This window comes from Dermacentor albipictus, chromosome 8, assembly GCF_038994185.2.
Source record: "Dermacentor albipictus isolate Rhodes 1998 colony chromosome 8, USDA_Dalb.pri_finalv2, whole genome shotgun sequence".
In the NCBI taxonomy this organism is placed as follows: Eukaryota; Metazoa; Arthropoda; class Arachnida; order Ixodida; family Ixodidae; genus Dermacentor; species Dermacentor albipictus.
In genome coordinates, this window is record NC_091828.1 from 111,415,494 (window position 1) to 111,437,748 (window position 22,255).

At 44.2% G+C, this 22,255-nt stretch overlaps 1 protein-coding gene across 16 annotated transcripts in view; it reads left to right on the plus strand.

Annotated features, from left to right (window-relative positions):
• LOC135915644 (uncharacterized) overlaps nucleotides 1-22,255 on the plus strand; it is an 89,242-nt gene that overhangs the window by 29,058 nt on the left and 37,929 nt on the right. For 12 of the 16 annotated variants that reach the window (XM_070524093.1, XM_070524092.1, XM_070524091.1 and 9 more), the window contains exons 14-23: nucleotides 479-603; nucleotides 2,313-2,403; nucleotides 2,956-3,072; nucleotides 4,583-4,731; nucleotides 6,400-6,526; nucleotides 8,336-8,459; nucleotides 10,606-10,728; nucleotides 11,925-11,991; nucleotides 14,865-14,925; nucleotides 20,419-20,542. In XM_070524093.1, the coding sequence (XP_070380194.1) occupies nucleotides 10,690-10,728; nucleotides 11,925-11,991; nucleotides 14,865-14,925; nucleotides 20,419-20,542 (291 nt within the window). In that variant the 5' untranslated portion in view covers nucleotides 479-603; nucleotides 2,313-2,403; nucleotides 2,956-3,072; ... (2 more) ...; nucleotides 8,336-8,459; nucleotides 10,606-10,689. Of the gene's footprint in view, nucleotides 1-478; nucleotides 604-2,312; nucleotides 2,404-2,955; nucleotides 3,073-4,582; nucleotides 4,732-6,399; nucleotides 6,527-8,335; nucleotides 8,460-10,605; nucleotides 10,729-11,924; nucleotides 11,992-13,686; nucleotides 13,754-14,864; nucleotides 14,926-16,140; nucleotides 16,264-17,659; nucleotides 17,727-19,306; nucleotides 19,368-20,418; nucleotides 20,830-22,255 lie in introns of those variants that run through there. The other 4 variants (XM_070524100.1, XM_070524099.1, XM_070524101.1 and 1 more) reach the window with 4 other exon arrangements.

Here is a 22,255-nt window from a genome sequence, read left to right on the forward strand (position 1 = left end):
ATTTCGCTTTAGTATTTTCATCTCTGATGGAGCAAATGCTATAGGTTCTATTTGTGAGTTACTTTAGCTGTTATAGAACCGTCATTGTTTAGGTAATAAACTTCTTCTCGCAAATAATTGTGTACGGCGGGCCCCTGGATGGCACAAGACCGATACGTCCTCTATGGCTTAATTATCTTCACAAACAAAACAGCCGGCACTTAAGTGAAGAGAACTTTAGTGTGAATGAATGTGTTAGTGTGTTCTTTGATGGAGCAACCACTGGAAGTTGGATTTCTAAAGTAACTTTCGCTGTTGTTTAGCTAGTAATCTTGTTCTCGCAAATAATTGCGTACGATGGGACCATGGATGCCACGAGATCGTTACGTCCCCTATGGCTCAATTATCTTCACAAACAAGCGAGCCGTAACTTAAGTGAAGCAAACTTTAGTGTGAAATCAATTCTTTTAACGCTTACCTGCATCCTCTATAATCGCAGCGCGGCCTACTGTGGCATCCACCTCCAAGGAAAGCACAGAGGGTCATGGTTGTTCCCAAGACACCGAATCGACGTTAAGCAAAGGGATCTCGCGGTATACGTCACTGCCGAGGCCAATGCCACTGGTGAGAGCTGTGCGCGTTGCCACGTAAAACCTCAGAACGTTTGAAACTTTTAGTCAATTGTATGACGGTGTTTCTGATCTTTTGAGCGACATTTATTAATGTTTATGCATGCATTGATGTCTTTCACTGCTTTTATTTTACTATAACAAACTTGAGCACCAGACTACAGCAAGAGCACGACAGAACACGGCGATGCGAGCGCAAGAATTGAAAGAATATTTGATATTTGAGTGCAAATTCAATGACGCTTCATATGCATTTTTATGAGGCGACACAAGTAAATCAATGACGAAGCCGGCACGACTTCTCTTTACCGACAGGCAACTTGTCAAAAAGGTAGCGAGCATAGTCGAAGCAAACAGATTTTGAGATGCGTACGAGATCCTTTCTTCAAAATTGGAAGCTGGCTTACGCTGGAGACACTTATGTAGTCTAGTGCTGATTTTGTCTGTTTGGTCTAACGTTGATACATGGAACATATGGCCCTTGCCCACTTTCGCACTTCCTGTTCAAGATGTTGACATGGCTGGGACGCTTACCCCATTTCTTTTGTGCTCCGGCTTCCCATAGTGAACTAAGATACGCATACGGATCTCCATACGTCATCGTGTTTTTGCGATGATCACTGGCATCCTTACTACCAACGCATTTACCTGGGCAGCTGGTCAGCTACAATAGTGCGTTTGACCATTCGTTCCACCTTACTTGGCGCAGTGTGAAAACTGCAAGAACCCGCGTTAGGACTCATCCGATCGCACTGCGTGTACCCCATCCTCACTCCTTATTTTCATCGCAGTAACATGCCGGCTGGAAAAAGGAAAAGTAGTTTTCTCGGGAAGTACGAAGGGCATTCCGAAAATAAGCTTAATTTTTCTTTTTTTGACGAGATGGTACATCAGGTGAGACAATCGCCATAAGTATCCATGCCAGTTGCTGGCTCAACGACAGAAGGAGCATAGAAAGGTCAGCAGCAGACCGACGTGCCCGATGCTATTCGAGTACAAATCACGATGGCAGACAGACATGCGTTGACGTGGTCGCCGATGGAAGTGCGTGCTGTTAACCGGTATGACTGGGCGTCTGTTTCCCTGCATTGAAAGCCGCACTCTCGTGACGTCACTTTCAAACAATGCTGAGGTGGAGCGGGCTGTGCGACAACTGCTTGCATGGCAGGCTACGGAGTTATACTAGAGTGGTTTCTTCAGACTGATTGCACTCTATGACAGTTTTCCTGTCGGCGGCGACTATGTCGAAAACTACTGTAAGGTGTGTAGTTCATGATGCCAATGTGAAGTGTTTTTTTTTTGCCATAAAGTATCCATGTGAATATAAATGAGGAAACTTGCTTTCGGAACGTCCCTCGCAAACTGGAGTGGCCTTGACCTCATCATGCTCTTTGTTCCTCAGCACACATAGGCTCGCCGCAGAGCCGTGATCTCCACCTTAGCGCTCTGTTGAATGATTACTAACACCTTTATCAATTAGGACCAAATTTTATTAAAGGTATTAGGAGCACCTTTTTTTTTAATTTTAGTGCGATGACGATGAACTGAATACAGATACGTTATTTTTCAAGAACATTGTCGAATGACGTTTAAAGCTAACGGCGGCATCTATAAAGACGCTGAACCAGAATATCCTGCGTAGTGATTTGCTGAGATTAATGAAGACTGTAATCGGCACCCAATTTAAAGAACTTGTGTCTGCAGGAACTTGCTCGGCGGTTTTGGATGTCGACAGCTATGGCACCGTGTTCCAGGCTTTGAACTTCGGCGATAAGGTTCGACGATTGCGGGTGAGGTAATTAAGGTTTTCTCAACAAATATAGGCCACAAATTATGCGCGTGACGTGAGTTACGCTATAGCTGATTCCCGCATGTTCTTATTACGTGATCACAATATATTCTGTTAAGGAATTGGCCTAGCGAACAGGACCGAGTCAGTTCGGTTGGATTGTGTGAATGAATGCAGAAAATGAAACACATGAAGCACAGTCATTCTTCAGGTCTTCTGGTACCATATAGCAGAAAGCCCGATGTATGAAAACCTTAATCCTTATCTTAGACTTTAGTAAAAAAACGCCAACATATATATGGAGTGCAGTCAGAGGAAAACCAGAACAGATGCAGCATTAAAGGGCTGGTACGAGGTTCCCGTAGTAGCTGAGGGTTGCCCCGTGAGATCGACAACTCCGCTCGTGTTTGTTTGCTGGTCGTTATTCCTAGCCAAATATCACTAAACTTGAATTGCAGAAGCACCGGTTCTCGAATTTGTAGATTAGATTAAAAAATTCAAATTTCGAGTACACATACCACGCCCATCAGTAACGTAAATGTTGTTGTACTTACGCAGGCCACTCATTTGCGTGGAAGCGGGTGGCCGTCACTCGCATGCTGCGTAGATGCGCCGTTATGCACTCGTCCGCGACGGTTGCGGCCATCGCTGCAATCCTGGCAATATGGATGCATGGTTAGTATATGCCACATCGACCATGGAACGATATAGTATAGGCGTCATTTTTTCAGAGACCGTAAGACAGCTGTGTCGAGTAAGTAATCAGTAGTCGAGAAGAGGCTTGTTTGGTTTGAGGGCAGATACTTCATCTGGCGTGCGTACGACCCCTAACGTGCTGTTACGCATACAGAGGGGGAAATTTGGAGAAAGACAATGCTATGTGCAATTCTGCACATGTTGTGCTTTGGATATCGGGATAGTAGTAAGGCGCAAAGAAACTAGCGAAACAATGACACCTATATAAACGCGGAAGTAATTCACAAATTCAACTTCCAGTATTTGCTCCATCAAAGAATTGAATTCACAATAAATTTCTCTTCACTTAAGTTCCGGCTGTTTTGTTTGCGAAGATAATTAAGCCATAGAGGACGTATCGGTCTTGTCGCATCCATGGTCCATCATGCACAATTATTTACGAGAACAAGATTACTAGCTAAACAACGACACTTATATAACAGCGAAAGTAATTTACAAATCCAGTTCCAGTATTTGCTCCATCAAAGAATTGAATTCACACTGGATTAATTCATTTATTCCAGTTTTTTTTTCCTTTACGAGCAGACGTGCAACTTTACGTGCTCTGTTCTATATGTGGCTTTTGCAGCAAAAGGCGGCAAACCTTGCAATTAGTTGGATGGCTCTAGAACACTTCGCTGGTTAACGCCTGGTCAGTAAACACACGCCGAACACAGAGCCCTTGTCATTCTATGCTTTTGAGCCTTTTGCTTTCTTTGCGCCTTACTACTATCCCGATACCCAATGCACAACATGTGCAGAATTGCACATAGCATTGTACAAAAATTATGATATCTGGTGGATGCCGAACTGGGCGTGTTAGTGATCAAATCTTCCTAACGCGAGCTTTCTGGAAAATCGACGACAATTCGATATACACCGTTGTTTCGTTGCAGACCACGAAAAAATAACGACACACGTTTAAAACGCCAAGAAATAGCATGATAATCAAGGAGGCAACCTCAACCCATAGATGTTGCGTCTATGTCTAATAGTTTAAGCAAAGAAAAAAATTTGCCCGTTGAAATGTCGCGAGCTGATGGGTACTTTGCCCATGTGTTTTGACAGGTGGGTTTGTCATCAAAAACTGGCACTTAAAGGAAATTGGTGTTTGAAGTCAATATCATAGGTCAGTAATAAGAAATGGAAAAGTGACTATGACCGCGAACTCCCTTCAGTTATAGGAAAGGTGCACCTTCATCTGCGTCAACAAAGTAATGATATAACCAGTCGTAAATTCCAAAGACACATTCCTTGCACTTGCGGAGAAATACAGAAAGAAACTGAGTACCAAACTTAGGTACTTAGTTAAGTACTCAGCTTCTTTCTGTATTCCTACATGCTGTTCAAGTATGCGCTACTCTTCAAATTATGAAAAGGATGGTGTGGCAGGTACATATATTTCACTTTAGCGCTCTCGACATATAATGTTGCTGAATACTGTATGCAGGTGGCTGACGTCGACGTTACCGCGTTCTAAAAGAACTGCAAGGCGAATATGGCCGTCATTGTTCACCCGAAGTGACAATCAGTTGCGTGCAGTGCTCAAGTCATGTGATCCTTAGTGACGTCATCGCTGCCTGCCTGCTGTCACGACAGGTGAGTGGTCTATATGCTACGTCAAGCACGAATCTTGACATTTCCATGTTTATTGTGTTGAACTCTGAATCACACAGAATTTATACGGGACTTCGGAGTCAGTCATGTCGCTGTACACGTCATTAGGAAGCCGGAGTTAGTGTCACACTAAAAAGAAAACTAATTACAACTGTATTAGTAAATTACATTTCTACAAAAGCAAAAAAAGTGCCCTCCTACATCAAGGGTAAGCATGATAAACGAGAAAGGCATAGAAAGGAAAGACTGGTTGTGAGGTTCCTTTGAAGTCCCTGTAACAATCCACCATGCTGTCGAAATTTACAGTGTCTGCTCGAGTCCTGGTAATTGTTCATCGGCAAATACAGACATCCGCGCATAAAGGGGCCAAGGAAAGTTTCGAGAAAGTATATTCAACAGGAATAGATTAAGTGCAAAGAAATATCGACATGAATAAAGTAAATGACGTCGCACTGACGTACTAAATCTTGTAGTGGGGTGCATATCGAAATGCCGTGACCTCTCATACGTAATAAGCCTTGTTTGAGCGCGACTGGCGCCAGATACTCCCAGCATTGTCAGTGACTGATCAAGCATGTAGAGTATATGTGATGCATTTGGCTATTTCAACTGACTTATTCAGATTGGTCGCAACCCTTTATTTTAATAGGGCTCTAGGATGCGTGCCTACACGTTAGTTTCAGTACATTAAATCTGGATTACCCAGGTATTCAATAAGAATTAAAAGAGGCCTCCAAATCGACAGTTTATTTTGAAAACGACAGTCGCACCACCTCAGCGAGCAGGTCGAAAAAATATCAAGCTCTCGCAGGCAGTCCGATTTGCCCATGAAAATCAGGTTGATGCTCTATGGAGGGCCGTACCACCGGGTGCTCGAGCCTTAATTAGCATAAATAGGTATAGCGTTAGTCGAGTGTTTAACATAAATTTCCAAGCAGTACAACTTTCTCTTGTGGTAAGATTGCTGAGGTCGGTAAATTCCTCGTTGGCCAGCAAAGACGGACGACTGACCTACATTTGCTAGCGGCTAGTGACGCCATGAAATTCACATAAAGTTAAGTTCCGGAATATATAAGAACAATCACAGGCATCCTCATAATTTCGCTTTGGTGGGTATCTCGAAATGTATATCTGCAGATTTCTTCACAGTGTATTGAAAGTGTTACCTGCCGTGGTTGCCTTAGTGGCTTTGGTGTTGCGCTGCTAAGCGCGAGGTCGCAGGATCGAATCCCGGCCACTGCGGCCGCATATCGATGGGGGCGAAATGCAAATACACCCGTGTACTTGAGATATAGGTTCACGTTGAAGAACCACAGGTGGTCGAAATCAATCCGGAGTCGCCCACTATACGGCGTGCCTCATAATCGTACCGTGGTTTTGGCATGTCAAACAGCATAATTGTTTTTTGATTGTTTTTCTGCGCTGTTGTAGAACTGCTTGCGCTTTGGAAATTGTGACGTTGATATTCAAAAAAAGAGAAAAGAAACACTACTAAATTCGGCCACTGATAAACTTGCCTCCTTTGTCATCATGTTTCCTTGCGCTAAACAACATTTAGTAAAGAATGTTGCCAACAAGCCCACATTGCCGCCGTTCTTGACCAGTCTCGTTTCAAACATAACGCGATGTAAAGGGCACTTTCCTTTTCAGGTCAATGGCCACCCGTTCCCTGGGGACTGTGCACTGTTCTGTATGTGATGCGTCGATGGCATCTTTCCTGCATCGGGTTACATTGGCTCTTTCTCAGCGGTGCACAGTGCGTTTTCGGTGATGATGGGTGAGTTCGCAAATGCGCCTCCCACATTCGATATGAGTAAACCAGACCTTCGACGCCAACCCCATAAGCGAATTGTCTCGGGACAGTGTAAACCCTTCGACAATTTTATATTTAGTCCTGTCGCGGAGCACTAACCGGCAACGCATTTGTTCTTCACCCGACACACTTGTAAACACAATACTGATAGGCGCTTGCACATGTTGCCATTAGAGAGCGAACTGTCATAACACGCCGCATTCTCACCAGAGTTGACCAGATGACCCGCTTACATTTTGTGCTTGTATCCCAACGTGGTCTACCGAGGCTTCCAGCTTCGTGGAGGGCGCTTGATTCCCACTGAAAAAAAAAACAATCGTATAATTACATGAGCAGCCAAGGAATGAACAGACTGCGAGAAAATTCTTCGAACGTTGTTCGAAGACGTCTCATTGCACACTACACTATGAAGCATGTCGCAAACCATGCATGTAGTTGCATAGTTGTCCCGGAACACTGTTCCGTAAACCTGTTTGGATTATTCAGGATCTTTAAGGGTTCAAACTTTCCTCACACCTATGCCCGCGTAAACGGTGTAAGGGTGCGAGTTACAAACCTAAAACACCCTTAAAGGTGCTAATTAGTTTACAGCGTGATTCTTGCGTGATGGTTGCTCATCAAAGAGTCCACCTGGAGATGATCGCCACACTTCATGCGCCGCGATTATCGCTGCCCACGTCAGTGTTGTACATTCACAATAAAGTACTTTAGAAGTGTTCGTAAGTGGAGAAGCCAAACAATCGTAATAATGAATATATTGACACACGAAGTATGTTGTTGATTTTTCGAAGACTAGTACCGACCGTCTGACCACTGTTACAATGTGAACAAATAAACCTGGTTATAAAACCGAAGACAACATTGTGTCAGCTGCAGATACGTGCAGGAACGATAACTGTGCATTACGCTTGATAACTGTGCATTAGGCTACTTTGGTTAACTTGAACCGCACAAGGTTTGCAGCTAACAATTTCTCATTGCCAGTAATACATACTAATTATGGAAAACAAGCTGGATATTTCGCAGCATTATCCACTTGGAACAGCCTCCCACTAGATGTCAAGCGCTCTTCGTCTTTTGGTTCAAGAAAACATTATTCACTTTTCCACTAGATAGCCAAAATAATCCACATATCTAAGCTATTCACTCACTCCTGCTCATTTCCTTTCCATTTTTCCCTTTTCTTTAGTTTCTTTTTTTTCTCATTTATAGCCTTTATAAGTACATTGGTTTGTTCTGTTGCAAATGCCTTAAACTACTGTTTTAATTCTACGACTAGCTATTGATTTCATATTACTTTACAGTTTGTACTGCATTTACTTTGTATATTCTTCCTCATAGTGACTACTGTATTGCTGTTTTACGCTTTGTATTTCCTCTAATGTATATATTTTCTGACAGGAGGTCCCCTATCAGCCGCATGCTCTGGGACCTCCTTCTGTATACTTGTGTAGACATGTATGCCTCCTCCTTATTCAAGAAATAAACTAAACAGAAACTGAAACTTATTGTACATATACATGTAAAAATATAAATAAAAACAAATTTCCTTCCATGCTTGTCAGATGTATGTCAATATGTAACACCTTAAGTATGTCGGAGAAGGAAGCCCAACCTTTGGCTTTAGCCCTACTTGAGATCGCGTTTTCGCACCTACCGTTCGTTAGCACGAATCTTTACGAATTCGCCACACTTTCACTTGTTCCACGTTTTGTTTTGTTTCGAAATTCAGCGCCCGCTGCGTTTTCTTTAAGAGCTCTGTTTTCAACGCAGCGCGGTCTACTGTGGCATCCAACTCCGCGGAGCGAACGCGGCCGTGTCTGAAGTGAAGGAACCGAGTCGGCGTTGGGCAAAGCAACGCCAGAAATGGCCGAAATTTGGCAGACCTAGAAGATAGGTAAGAAACGTACGCTTCTCGAAAGTGAGCACCCATCATGCACCTCTTTCTTCCCTCTTTCTTTCCCTCTTCCTCTTCCCCCAATGCCGAGTAGCTGGCTAGAGGAATATACCTCAGGCCAACCTCTCGGCATTTCGTGTCATTAAACTTCTTTCTCTCTCTCTCGGAAGTGGGCACGTCCTATTTGCCCTAGCGTCTCCTTTTTCCTATTTCCCTGTTGGAGATTCCGCAATACGTCGCAAAACTTATGGCTCTTGAAAACCCTCCTGAAAAAAAAATTATGGGGTTTTACGTGCCAAACCCACTTTCTGATTATGAGGCACCCCTTAGTGGAGGACCCCGGAAATTTTGACCACCTGTGGTTCTTTAACGTGCACCTAAATCTAAGTACACGGGTGTTTTCGCATTTCGCCCCCATCGAAATGCGGCCGCCGTGGCCGGGATTCGGTCCCGCGACCTCGTGCACAGCAGCCCAACACCATAGCCACTGAGGAGCCACGGCGGGTCCTTACCCTCCTGACCAGTGACGTTGAAGGCGGCAGCCTTGGTCTCGAGTGAAATTTTCGAGTTAAAAAGCAACGCGCTTGTCACTGCTACACGATTGCTTATGATGTGACAGAATGTTTCATTGCAATTCTTTATTTTTTTCTGATGAACGTTGTCTGTATTCTATAGGTTTGACGTTTGTGCGGTAGTAATGGTTGTACCGATGCCTTAGAAGAAGATAATCTAAAAAACAAAAGTGGTGACCCCAGAAACCACACAGATTTTTTTTTCTTATGGTCCTCGTACTTCTTTACTGCAGTGATTTTTTGCCCAAAAGAGCTGAGATATACCTGAATGTGAGAAAGCATCGTTGATTCAACGAACTGTAGCCAATTCACACAAAATATTCGAACAGCGACTGACTCTGTGACAGCTGAAAGTGTTGTAGAGCTGCTTGACGACAATTAGATTCTTGAATGTCAGTTTCGTCTGAATACGGGTAAACTAACGCAACATACAAGAAAGCTTTGGACGACAATCGGCGAGTAAAGCGGCAGGCTTTCCAGCACATCTGGCTCTGTTTAGTTGAGATAGTACATCGGTGAAAAAAAAACTCTAAATACACATGCACAAATGAACAGCGCAACAGCGCTTGTCCAAATTTATTCCCTCGTCCGCGTTTGTTTTGCGTTCACCGATGGATTCCTACCAGCTATAGCTCACATTCGTACCTTCTTCAATTCATGCACATATTGTGGGTATGCGCAGCATGCAAACTAAGTAATATGCACCATCCTTCTGGCATTGTATTTCACTCTGAGTGCTTCAAAGGAAATGTATATTACATAAAATTAAGTATCAGCATAGGCACACCTTTTTGGTCGCACTGTCGGTGAGAATGCAAGAAATAGAAGCTAAGTGCAGTTTTTACTCTTTTCGTATTTGTTTTCTTAACTCTGATGGATCAAATACTATAGGTTGTGCTTGTAAATTACTTTCGCTATTATATAACTAACTATTTATGTAATGAGCTTGTTCTCGCAAATAATTGTTTATGATGTGTCCATCAATGAAGCGCAATCTCTGAACTAGCAATACGCCACTATAACCGCAAATTCTGGCCATATACCCGCCTGTGATGCCAGAAGATCGATAATTATGTCCTCTAGGGTCTAATTATCTTCAGAAACAAAAGCTGTGGGAACAAAAAGAAATACTTTGACACGTGGTGAGAAAAACTGTGCCGTGACCATGGACGAGGATTTCAAACGTAAATAAAAAGCCATTTCCATGCCGTTGTCTGGTGATCCTTAATTATCTGCACCTTCAAATGGGCTCACTTGCTCAATGTGCTCAATTTAAACTGTGCAATTTTTTTTTCATTTCTGGCAGCTCTAAAAAAATATTATTTCTTTTTACCTATTTGGAATGAGCTTAGCCATAAGATCCCCAGATATGTGAAACGACGTGTGATAAATAGGTATAGTGCCGTTTCTTATATGTAGCAATGTCCCGTGGAATGTCGCTCCACTCTCGTGTGTAAGCGACCAAAAAAAATATTCGCAAAGATGTTTTCTGTTCACAGCTGGAACCTAGGTGACGCGCGCTTTAGTGTGAATTCAATTATTTTAACCATTACGTGTACGCTCTATGGTCGCAGCGCGGCCTACTCTGGCATCCACCTCCAAGAAAAGCACAGAGGTCGAGGTCATGCACCAGACACCGAGTCGACGTTGAGCAAGGCATGTTGCACCACGAGTCACTGCCGAGGCCAATGCCGCTGGTGAGGGCTGTGCGCATTGTCGCGCAAAACTTCATAAAGATAACTCATTGAATAGGTTTCCCTCACATTGCTGGATTTGCTTTACGTGTGTCTCTGTGTCCTTGTCTTCCGTGCTGCACTCGTGTGGCCATCAATTACGAACTTGCCCGACCGCCTGTCATACTTTACTGCAGCGTAAGCACACGGCATAAAGCTTAACAGTTTAAGAGGCTGGCAAGCACGGCTTGACCCCTGCTTTGTCATCAAACGTGCATACAGATTCAGGGACCCAATAACTTTGCTCGCAAGGGCACAGTGAATCAAGGAGCCAACAGTAGCATTTAAGCTGGCTGAGCAAAAATGGCTGCCACTCTTTTATTTAAGCATGAAGTGATTTTAGCTCCCGTTTTCGACGACCTTCAAGTGACCTTGAGCCAAAAGCCAGAGCTATTATCCGGCGCCGTTATCAGATGAGAAGTGAACTTGGCACCCGGAGGTGCCATAATTATTATTTCACTTTTAGAGCTGTACGCGAACGTTGCTTGCTTGGGATCGTGGGTGCTAGTTGTGTGACGTGACACGATACTTCACCCACGCCAATCTCTACGCCACGGACCGTGCTCTGCAACAACCCACTTTTCCCATTCCTTATCTCGACATTGCATCGCGCGAGACATGCATCGCCGTCATCACTGGAATCGGTCACGTGTTGCGAGGGATCTGCTTAAGAATAACCGGAGAAAAAATGTTTTGATAAACTGCGGCCGCACATCCCCCCGAAGAATTTTCAGCTGTGACAGCAGTGAAAGTGTGAAGGTAGGAACTGTCAATTCGCTACTTAGGTACGCTATAGGCCATGCTTTGTCTTCACACTACCGTAAAGTGGTTTATTAACATTACTGGTAAAATGTCTCGTGATAGCACCATCTCACTTCTAATGTCTGTATTTTCTTTGCAACTACCTGGAATTATCCCCAAGAAGGTTAGCGGTGACCACGGCATTATCTGGTGTTGAAAACAGTTGCTTGAAACTGCTTTTGAATATTAACCGGCCAGCTCAACATTTCGTTTTTCTGAGCGAACCGTAAGAACAGTTTTGGACAAAGAAAGGCTAAAGGAAAAAGGAATACTCTTTCGCGATTTGCATGATTCAAGTGGATTTTCGTGAATTGTAGCTACTTCGCGTGCAATCATAGAAATTTATCTCGTTCTTTCAGAAATACGCTGTTCGGTTTTGGATGTCGGGTGCTATCAGCATCGTGTTCTACATCGCGAACCTCGTAGGTAAGGCATACAAAGCAGTCATTCATTTGTACCTCTGTAGAGATCCCCATAACGAGTGCTGTAACGATAAATAATATGCAGTGCAGCTTTAAACGTCTTTGTGGCGGCCGCATATGTACGCAGAGTTATTTATGTATAAGCAGAATGAGAATGCGGACGCTAAGAAGCAGCAAGCAGCGAATCATGTTTCCTATTGTGGTACCGATATTTATCGAAGTTCTTGTCTCCTAAGCAATGAAGTGTGACAGTCTATAAACGCGTTGGAAGTGCACAATTTTATTCCGAGGTGCTTCAGACTTTGTTGAAACAAGGCGAAGGCGTCAACCGGATTAAAGCGTGTGCACGTTCTAGTGATTGCTTGTAATTGAGGAGCAATATGGATTTATTACCACAGTCTGTCGTGTTGCGTTTTTCCATCGAAATAATGGAATCATGGATTCGCAGCACATGTACGAGGTAATTATTGGATCTGAACATTAGGAGAAGGAAACTTGATTTCAAGTTTCCTTCTCCTAATGTTCAAATCCAATCCGAGTTGAAATCAAGAAAAAGAAATGGGCATGGACAGGACATGTAATGAGGAGGGAAGATAACCGATGGTCATTAAAGGTTACGGACTGGATTCCAAGGGAAGCGTCATTACATGACATGAGAAGTTTGTAGGGACAACATGACCACAATTAGTACATGACCGGGGTTGTTGGAGAAATATGGGAGAGGCCTTTGCCCTACAGTGGGCGTAATCAGGCTGATGATGATGACGATGAGAAGGAAACTGACACAGAATGGCGCCTTCAGCTAGGTGGTCGCTTGTAGCGACATTCGGCAGACTGAATGAGGAGATGCAATATTGAGCACGCAGAGAATTCAATTAACGTATAGCTCAATATATTAGAGACCTTTCCATTAGCACCATCTGACAAAAAAGCACAAACATGCAAGTGGAGAGGTTAATTTGCACTCAATATAACGGGACTATAAAAAGATGTCCAAATTGCAAAGAACGCAGAGACAGGGGCGACCAGAATAGCAGGAGATTAAACCACGACTACCTAGGAGCTGCACGGGCATACTGCATTAGACCCATTATGTTGGGTTCCTATTGTTTACAAATGAAAATTGTTGCCAATGTAGAGCATCCCTATTAGCACATTTTGTGAAATTCTTCTCCATAGTGTGGATTCCCATTGCACCACGGGATCCCATTGGTGTATAGAACATGCCTATTAGCACATTATCTGAAATCCACAATTTCTTTTCTACACTGAATGTACATCAGTTGTGTCCATTTGGGCTAGGGCTAGAATGGTAGATTGTGCTTTTGGCCGGAGATTAGTTCGTGAAGCTGGGCCGGTTGTCGCTCGACAATATGGAAGGAGTTCGAATTTTGAGATCTTGCAAAATAGTAAGGTACTTGGAATGAGAGCCAGGACTGTCATCGTCACTTGACGCTGCAGCGGATCGCGCCCTTTGCGCGTTACAGCCATGTTATGTGCACTTCGAAACTGCGGCCCCGTTTCAGACTTAATCTTTATACAAATTCAATGCAAGCCTTTCACTTGCTTTAGCGCAGGTTTTGGCTGTCAAGACATATTGCGATGAAGATGTTATTTGTTGTGAAGATGGCGTTAGTTTGTGCTTTTATGTAGACTTGCACGGAGACAGTGTTGTCACTGGCTATTCTATTCTGTGCAGTCGACGTGCAAGAAACGTGTGCATGGCATCATTTCCACTGCAGGAAGCGTCAAAATGCTTTCAGTGGGTGAGTGTGGCTCCTATGCGTGTTCGAATATACGAGCAATGTATATTTTTGTATGTCACTCCCGCGGTAAAATCTCTAGACTTGCATTCGATTTATTGTTACCAAAAGCAAGCGTAATGCATAAACGTATATATAGTACAACCACTTGTATGAGGTTAGGGGTGGACGGGCAGGCTGCGAAGCCCACAGGTCACAGCTTCACTAGGCAATCTACCACTTCTTCTACGTCTCTTTCGTTTCCGAACGGTCTTTTCCAAATGCTCCATAGCAATTTGTGGTGCCACACGTTCAATTATATCTTCTTGCGCTCTGCAGCGCTACCTGCATGCTGAACAACGTGAAGCTTATATATTAGATACCAGTAACACTTTCCAGCGTCCTCGCATCTGTGCGATTGTTCCGTTCGAAAGCCTTAAAGTACGTAAACGACACTGCCTTGGACTTTACGAAATGACGAGGAAAACGAGTTCGCGGGATCTTTGTGGAGTCCCATGCACACGCTGATTTCGCTACAAGATGGATTCCTTTGAATCTACGTCGTTCAATTAACACTTGATACAGCAAGCCGTTTAATCGACTACTTTAATCACTGCCTCACGGAAAATTAAAGAAGATAATGCGTAGCTGTGCAGCATAGAATTAGTAGATTGCGGTAGATGTGCAAGATTCGTATTGTCCTTTTTTCGATATATGTGTCGCAAAGAAAAAGCCGTATTTCTGTAACAAGCAATGCATAGAAGTCCAGCGCACTGAATTGGCCTGCTTTCTATAGAATTAGCTAATGCATCAGTACTACAAATAATTTGAGTGCAGCGAGTTTGCTACACCATTAGTCGCTGGGGTGTTGTTCGAAACTAGAAAACGATTTTTCCTCAACGTACATTGTTGATTTCGTGACCTTTCATCAGTATTGCTCACCAAATTACACCGCCTGAATATTATTACGAACGGAACGACTATATACGTAACGTTCCAGCGATGAAGGGATGCGGAAAGTTTAGGGCGTGCTGCGATTGAGGTAACGCTTTTGTCAATGTGACGTCGGTTTGGGCTTTCTTGTAGACAGGCACAGAGATAATCCGGCGCTGTCACCCTCTGGCATTTTGTGCAGGCGACCTGCGAATGACGTGTGCATCGCCAGGAGCACAGAGGATGCGCCAGAATGTTTACTGGTGAGTGTGGGGTTCACTCATTTTTCACTAATCTGCTGCTCACTTAGTGAACTCCTAACGCTAGAGGAAAAATGAAAGAACCTTAGGTTACCAAACAAAAAAATTCACTGATAATTACGAACTCCTCGATGCGAAATTTTGAGCTCAGCTCTACATGTGTTTTCATTTCGCGACATATTGGCTAGCGCGGACAATCTGTCTCGTGCGGCACCCTGCAAGTGGAGCGACTTGTGGCGCGACTGCCACGCGAGCGGCAGTGCGTGGGAGACACGTGCGCGTGATTTCACAGTAGCCACCGCAAACGGACATGCGCTCATGCAGCGCTTTGCTTCCATACAGACGACGCGCGCTACTCTGGCGCCATCTCGTAGCCATCGTCACCGCAAAGAAAGTCTTGCACGGCACTGCGCTTTTCTCACGCTTTCGCCACACCTTCCTCCTCCACGTCCGCTGCTGTTTCTGGTGCACTTTCTCTCCCTCTACTTTCATTCCCTACCCCCTGTGCAGCGCGGTTGAGGTGTCCTCTGCTGAGAGACAGTTACTGCTCTGCACTTTACCCCAACCTTTCCTTCCCATCAACAAGAATCTCCTTCTCCCTCTCTCTCTCTCCGCTTTCCTTCTCGTGCTCCCTTCGTTATCGCCGCCTTTCATCTCCCGCTGCACTCCGTGTTCGCTTTCATCGTTCGCTGGGCTCATTCACTCGGTTACTAGAGACAACGCCGGTGCTCGCCCCCTGGAGGGGCGCCTAAGAGCAGCGCTCTAAAACCAAACTAACGCAAAATATTTGCAGAAGCAGCTGCGAAATTGAATGTGGAAGAAATTTCGTGGAGTCTTCCGTTCCCTCATTGTCAAGTGCCTGGCAGCTATCTATCGATGAATGTTTGTTTGTTTTTCATTGCCGTGGATGTAGTGCGAATGACAGGGTAATTGTTTTATGCGCCTTCCTTAGTTTGTGTTTGGTGCTCATCAGTTTCTCACGTTTCCCCATAGTCTGCTCTTCCTCAGTAGACTTCGTTCATCAGATGCATTGATTCGCACTAGTTAACACGATCGAATAAAGTCGCAACCGTAAACATGACCAACCACAATAGTCGGAACGTCATTAGGCAATATTTTAGTTAATGAAATAGTGCTTGCGTATTGTATATTTCCGCTAGCCAGATTTTACTTCCACTAAACGCACAGCAAGACATTCGTACTCGCATTTCTTTCCAGGTCAATACTTTGGTTCCTGAGGAGTGTGAGCTGTTCTGTATGTGGTGCCCGGGTGGTATCTCCCAGCATCCGGCCATGATGGTTTTTCCTCAGCGGTGCACAGCCTGCGTCCCTAACACAAAGGTGAGTTCACATAACCTTATCGGCACCGAATAGGAAGCAGTGATCTACGACAGCAACAAGTGCGTAGTGTGGGAAGGTACACTAACGGACTTCCTTGGTTGAGGCAAGAACACGTTGATTCATTTTCTCATAGAACCTCTTAACGATGCGGTGCAATATGTCCATAATTTATGATGTTTAAATGTGTTAATGGCGTTTGAAATTCCATGGATATCTTTGTTCACCGACTTCAGGAAACTAGGCTTATTTTTCTTTTTGCTATATACAAAAGAAAGTAAACCTTCTGGTTCGGAATGTCTTTAGTTGAGTCTATATATATACATATATATATATATATATATATATATATATATATATATATATATATATATATATATATATACATATATATATATATTAAATCTATATATATATTATATATATATATATATATATATATATATATATATATATATATATATATATATATATATATATATATACTGACCTATCCTAGACAGTTTGCCAATTTCACGTAAGCTGTAGTAAGCTGTATGTATGCATGCGTCGGCGCCTGACGCTTTAACGGATGAGGCTCACAGAACTGTGATATATTTCGTTTGTGCAGCGTGACTTCTTTCAACTCTGTGCTTAAATATATTTTTATTTAGCTCATTTGACAAGACCCTAATCGAAATACTTCCCACTGCACCTTAGCGAGAACTTTGCTTGTATATGCAAGAAATATTAAAATGGGTTCAGCTGTTCTCTAATGGAAGAATTAAGGAACAGCTATAACTCACTGTCACAACCCTAAAAGGAGCATAGGAAAGCACCCTCAAGGGTGCAAATGAGTTTACAGTGTACAATCGGTGAAGATAATTTTATGTCGCCTTCGGGTCGGGCTAGCACAGCAGTCTGATCTTTTAGCCGGTGATCAGTTCATGAAGCTCGCGTGGTTGTCACCGAGACTCTGGAAGAAGTTGCAATTTTGAGATCTTGCCGTGGTGAGGTACATCGACAGACAGTGAGCACTGTCTTCGTCGCCGTAACGCTGCACTATTTCGCGCTGGCTGCGCGCTATAGGGACGTGATGTGCATGGCCCCAGAAAGTTAGGTGAGCGCATGAGATTTAAGAAGATTGCAGGGACAACATGGCCACAGTTAGCACATTACCGGGCGTAGCCAGGCTGGTGATGATGAAGTACATGGCAGAACTTCCCCGACGTTTCATAGTTGTTCTTTACGCGAATCCGACGCAATCGTTTTAGTAGCTACAAGGCAGCTAATCAAAGCTGCTGATACATATTGCGGTGCAGATGATATTTGTTGTTAAAATGGCGTTTGTGCTTTGATGTAGACTTGTAGACTTACACGGAGACAATCAGGGCTGTCACGGGCTATTCTGTTTCTGCAGTCGACTAGCAAGCAACGTGTGCATGGAATCAGGAGCACAGAAGGGAGCGCCAAAATGCTTTCAGTGGGTGAGTGTCGCTCCTATGCGCGTTCGAATATGAGCAATTCTTTCTGTCACTTCCGTGGCAAAATCTGAAGATTTCTATTCGATATACTGGAACCAAAAGCAAGCGTAATGCATAAACGTATATATAGCACAACCACTAGTATGAGGTTAGCGGTAGACGGGCAGGCTGCGGAGCCCACAGGTCACAGCTCCAGAAGGCAATCTACCACTACTACTTCGTCACTTTCGTTTCCGATCGGTCCTCTCAAATGCTACATACGTGGTGGTGCCACGCGTCACATTATATATATATTTGCTGTGTGGGTCTACTTGAATGCTAAACAACCTGAAGTTGATGTCGAAATATGAGAAAGCAGTAATACTTTACTGCGTCCCGGCATCTGTGCGATCGTTCCGTTTGGAAACCTTGTAGTTCGTAAACGGCACTGCCTTGGACTTGACGAGATGACGGAGTAACCAGTTCGCGGGACACCCATGTTCGAGTCACGTGCTCGCCTCGGGTCGATGAACCCGACGGAAGGCGATACGCGTGCGAGAGGTTTTGAAAAGTAGGCGAGGCTATACTGAACTCGCACATCATGCTAATGTTTTCGAGCTTCGTCTTTCATGTTTCACCTTCGAAATAAGGTCACAGTTACCCAGGCGCCAGGATCACAAAAAGAACATATGTTATTCCGTAGCATTCTCCAGATTTGGCGGAACATTTTGCATTACAACGGCGGAAATATGAGCTATCTCACGCTGATGTCGATACAAGATGGATTACTTTGAATCCACGGCGTTCAAAATAACACTTGATAACAGCAAGCCGTTTAAGCGAGCACTTGAAAATAAAATTATGTGGTTTTACGTGCCAAAACCACTTGCTGATTATGAGGCACGCAGTAGTGGAAGACTCCGGAAATTTCGACCACCAGGGGTTCTTTAACGTGCACCTTAATCTAAGCAACCCGGTGTTTTCGCGTTTCGCCCCCATCGAAATGCGGCTGCCTTGGCCGGGATTCGATCCCGCGACCTCGTGCTCAGCAGCCCAACACCATAGCCTCTGAGCAACCACGGCGGGTGCGAGCACTTGAATCACTGGCTCTACGAAACAAAAGAATGTAATGTGTAGCTGTGCAGCATACAATTCGCAGATAGCGCTAGGTGTGCAAGATTAATATGGTTTCCTTATTACTTTCGTATTACTTAAACAAGCAATGCACAGAAGTTCACCGCACTGAGTTGTCCTCCTTTCTACAGAATTAGCTAGCGCATGACTACAACAATCAAATTGCGTGCAGCGAGTTAACGGCACCATTAGTCACTGTAGTGTTGTTCGAAACGAGCAAACGTTTTTGCTCAACGTACATTGTACATTTCGTGACGTTTCATCACTATTGCTCACCAAATAGCATAACCTGAATATGATTGGGAACGGAACGACTACATACGTAACGTTTCAGCGACGAGTGCATGCGGAACATTTAAGGCGTGCGGCAACGGAAACACCGTTTTTTGTCAAAGCGGCATCGGTTTGGGCTTTCTTGTAGACAGGCACAGAGATAATCCAGCACTCTCTTCCCTTGGCATTTTGTGCAGGTGACGTGCAAAAGACCTGTGCATCACCAGGAGCGGAGAGGATGTGCCAGACTGTTTCTTAGTGAGTCTGCGGTGCACTTTTTACTTCGCTAATGGGCTGTTCACTTAGTGAACGCCAAATATTAGAGGAGAAATAAAACAACCTTACGTAACCTAACAAAATATTCACCGGCAACTAGGAACTCCTTCATGGGAAACTTTAGCGCAGCTCAGTACGTATTTTCATTTCCCGACACATTGGCTAGCGCGGACAATCCGTTTAGTGCGGCAAGCTGCAAACGGAGCGAATTGTAGGGTGACTGCCTCGCGATAGGCAGTGCGTCAGGGAGTCGTGCGCGTGATTCAAAGAAGCCGCCGCAGACAGACCTTCACTCATGCAGCGCTTTGCTTCCATACAGACGGCGCGCGCTACTTTGGCGCCATCTCGTAGCCATCGTCGCCGCAAAGCAAGTCTTGCGCAGCACTACGCTTTTCATCTCACGCTTTCGCCACAGCTTCCTCCTCCACGTCCGCTTCCCTCCTCGTGCTATCTTCGCTATCGCCACCTTTCATCTCCCGCTGCACTCTGTGTTCGCTTTCATCGTTCGCTGTGCTCATTCACTGGGTTACGAGGGACAATGCCGATGCTCGCACCTTGAAGGGGCGCCTAAGAGTAGCGCTCAAAAACCAAGCTAACGAAAAATATTTGTAGAAGCAGCTGCGAATTCGAATGTGGAAGAAATTTCGTGGAGTCTTCCGTTCCCTCATTGTCAAGTGCCTGGCAGCTATCTATCGATGAACGTTTGTTTTTCATTGCCGTGGATGTAGTGCGAATGACAAGCGTAATTGTTTTAGGCGCGTTCCTTAGTTTGTGTTTGGTCCTCATCAGTTTCCCACGTTTACCCATAGTCTGCTCTTCCTCAGTAGACTTCGTTCATCAGACGCTTTGATTCGCACTAGATAACACGATAGAATAAAGTCGTAACCGTAAACGTGACCAACCAATACAGTCGGAACGTCATTAGGCAATATTTTAGTTAATGAAATAGTGCTTTCGGATTGTATCTTCCTCTAGCCAGATTTTGTTTCCATTAAACGCAGACCAAGTCATTCGTACTCGCGTTTCTTTCCAGGCCAATACTTTGGTTCCTGAGGAGTGTGCGCTGTTCTGTATGTGGTGCCCGGGTGGTATCTTCCCAGCATCCGGCCATGATGGTTTTTCCTCAGCGGTGCAGAGCTTGCGTCCCGACCACAAAGGTGAGTTGACCTAACCTTTATCGGCACCGAATAGGAAGGAAAGTGATCTACGACAGCAACAAGTGCGTAGTATCGGAAAGTACACTCAAAAGAAATGCGACGCCCCTTTAAAAGACGACGCCCGCTTCGTATTTATCTTAGACCAAACCGGTAATGCCCACAAACATCGCAATAAACTGTGATTGATGCATTATACCACCTCTGTGCAAAGTTTCAGCGTATACCTACATGCGAGAAAATATTGTCAAGAGAGACCAGTCAAGTCTGACTTTCATGTTGCTGAAAAATATTGGGCTTCAGGAAATTTTGCTTCGTTCGTGTATGACTGAAATGAATTACAAATTTTCTGCAGAATAAAGAGTTGTAGAATGACAAAAAAGGTTTACAGCTTTGTAGAGGTCATTTGCAGGGTGTCCGGTTTTGATATGCTCAGATGGAAGCCCATATCACGGGTATACGCAGCATGCGATTCGCGCAGCGAAATTCATCTTGATGACATCGTTTTCCTCTTTCTGAACGTCCAGGGTAAGGTAGCAAGCAATCCATTGTTTGCGAATTTAAACAACACATGAGTCACCTACACGTAAATATCACGCAGTCTGGCTTCAGTTGTTCACTATTGTAGCGTACTAGATGGAGTCGCTCATCTGACGCGAACTCTTGTCTGGCAGCTCTACGAATGCGTCCCTATACCCCGTCGTAACCAAGAAGGCCACTGCCAATCGTCGTCGACCAGAACCCAGAAGAACAAAGAACCTAATGACAGCCAGCTTTTCAGAGAGCTACGACCTTAAAACAAAGTAAACTATCGCAAAGCTATCAAGGCAGCTGGCAAGCTTTTCACGAACTATGGTGAGGCATTATGGGTGTAAAGAAAGCAAACATACACGAGAGAACATTCGTCATGCTCGCAACCCTCCTGTCAAGGAATAGCAAACATAACCATAGACGGGCCATTTTGCTCCAAGAACGTTACTGCGAGAAGCGAAGCCACTGCGCATTAGTAGCCTCGTCTAATGCGCCTAATAATGCATTGTCAAATATTTTAGTTTCGTAAATAACTTTCGGTGGTATGGTACTGCATTTGTTACAGCAAGTAATTACGCAAATATCTCTGAATTTCCGAGGTGTATATACGTCGTGATCTGCAACTGTCCAACCTATATGTTATGGGCCGAAGTCACCATGACCGATTTAATATGAGGGGTGGAGGGTTGTTAAATTGGGTTCACAAACAAAAGCGGCACAAACAATTGGAAATGCTACGAAATGTGTTTTGAAAACAGTTCTGCAGAAACCACAGAAAATAAATGACAGCGAGAACAAACGCTAACTCTTCTAGGTGCCTCGCGTTATTCAAAGAACGATACGGTTGAGAGCGAACAATGGTTGCAATTATTGAGGATATTTATGTAACGTTTGGTTTATTGCGTAATTCGATAGTGAGCGTGTCTAATTTTCACACCCTTGGTATTCCCACCCGTTCGTTGTTTGCGCCTTCAAATAACTTGTCCTTAAAGCATAGTACATGACTCTAATTGTTGTGAACTGCAAAGGCACAGCCGGAGCAGTTAAATAATAACTCGTCCTTCAAGCGTAGTACAGTCACCCGCAAAAGTTTACGAGAAGCGGAATTCGCGAAAAAGCCAAACATCCACGAAGCCTGTGCACGTAGCCTGTTACTAAAAGCGTTGTTCCGTCGCAGTTCTTGCG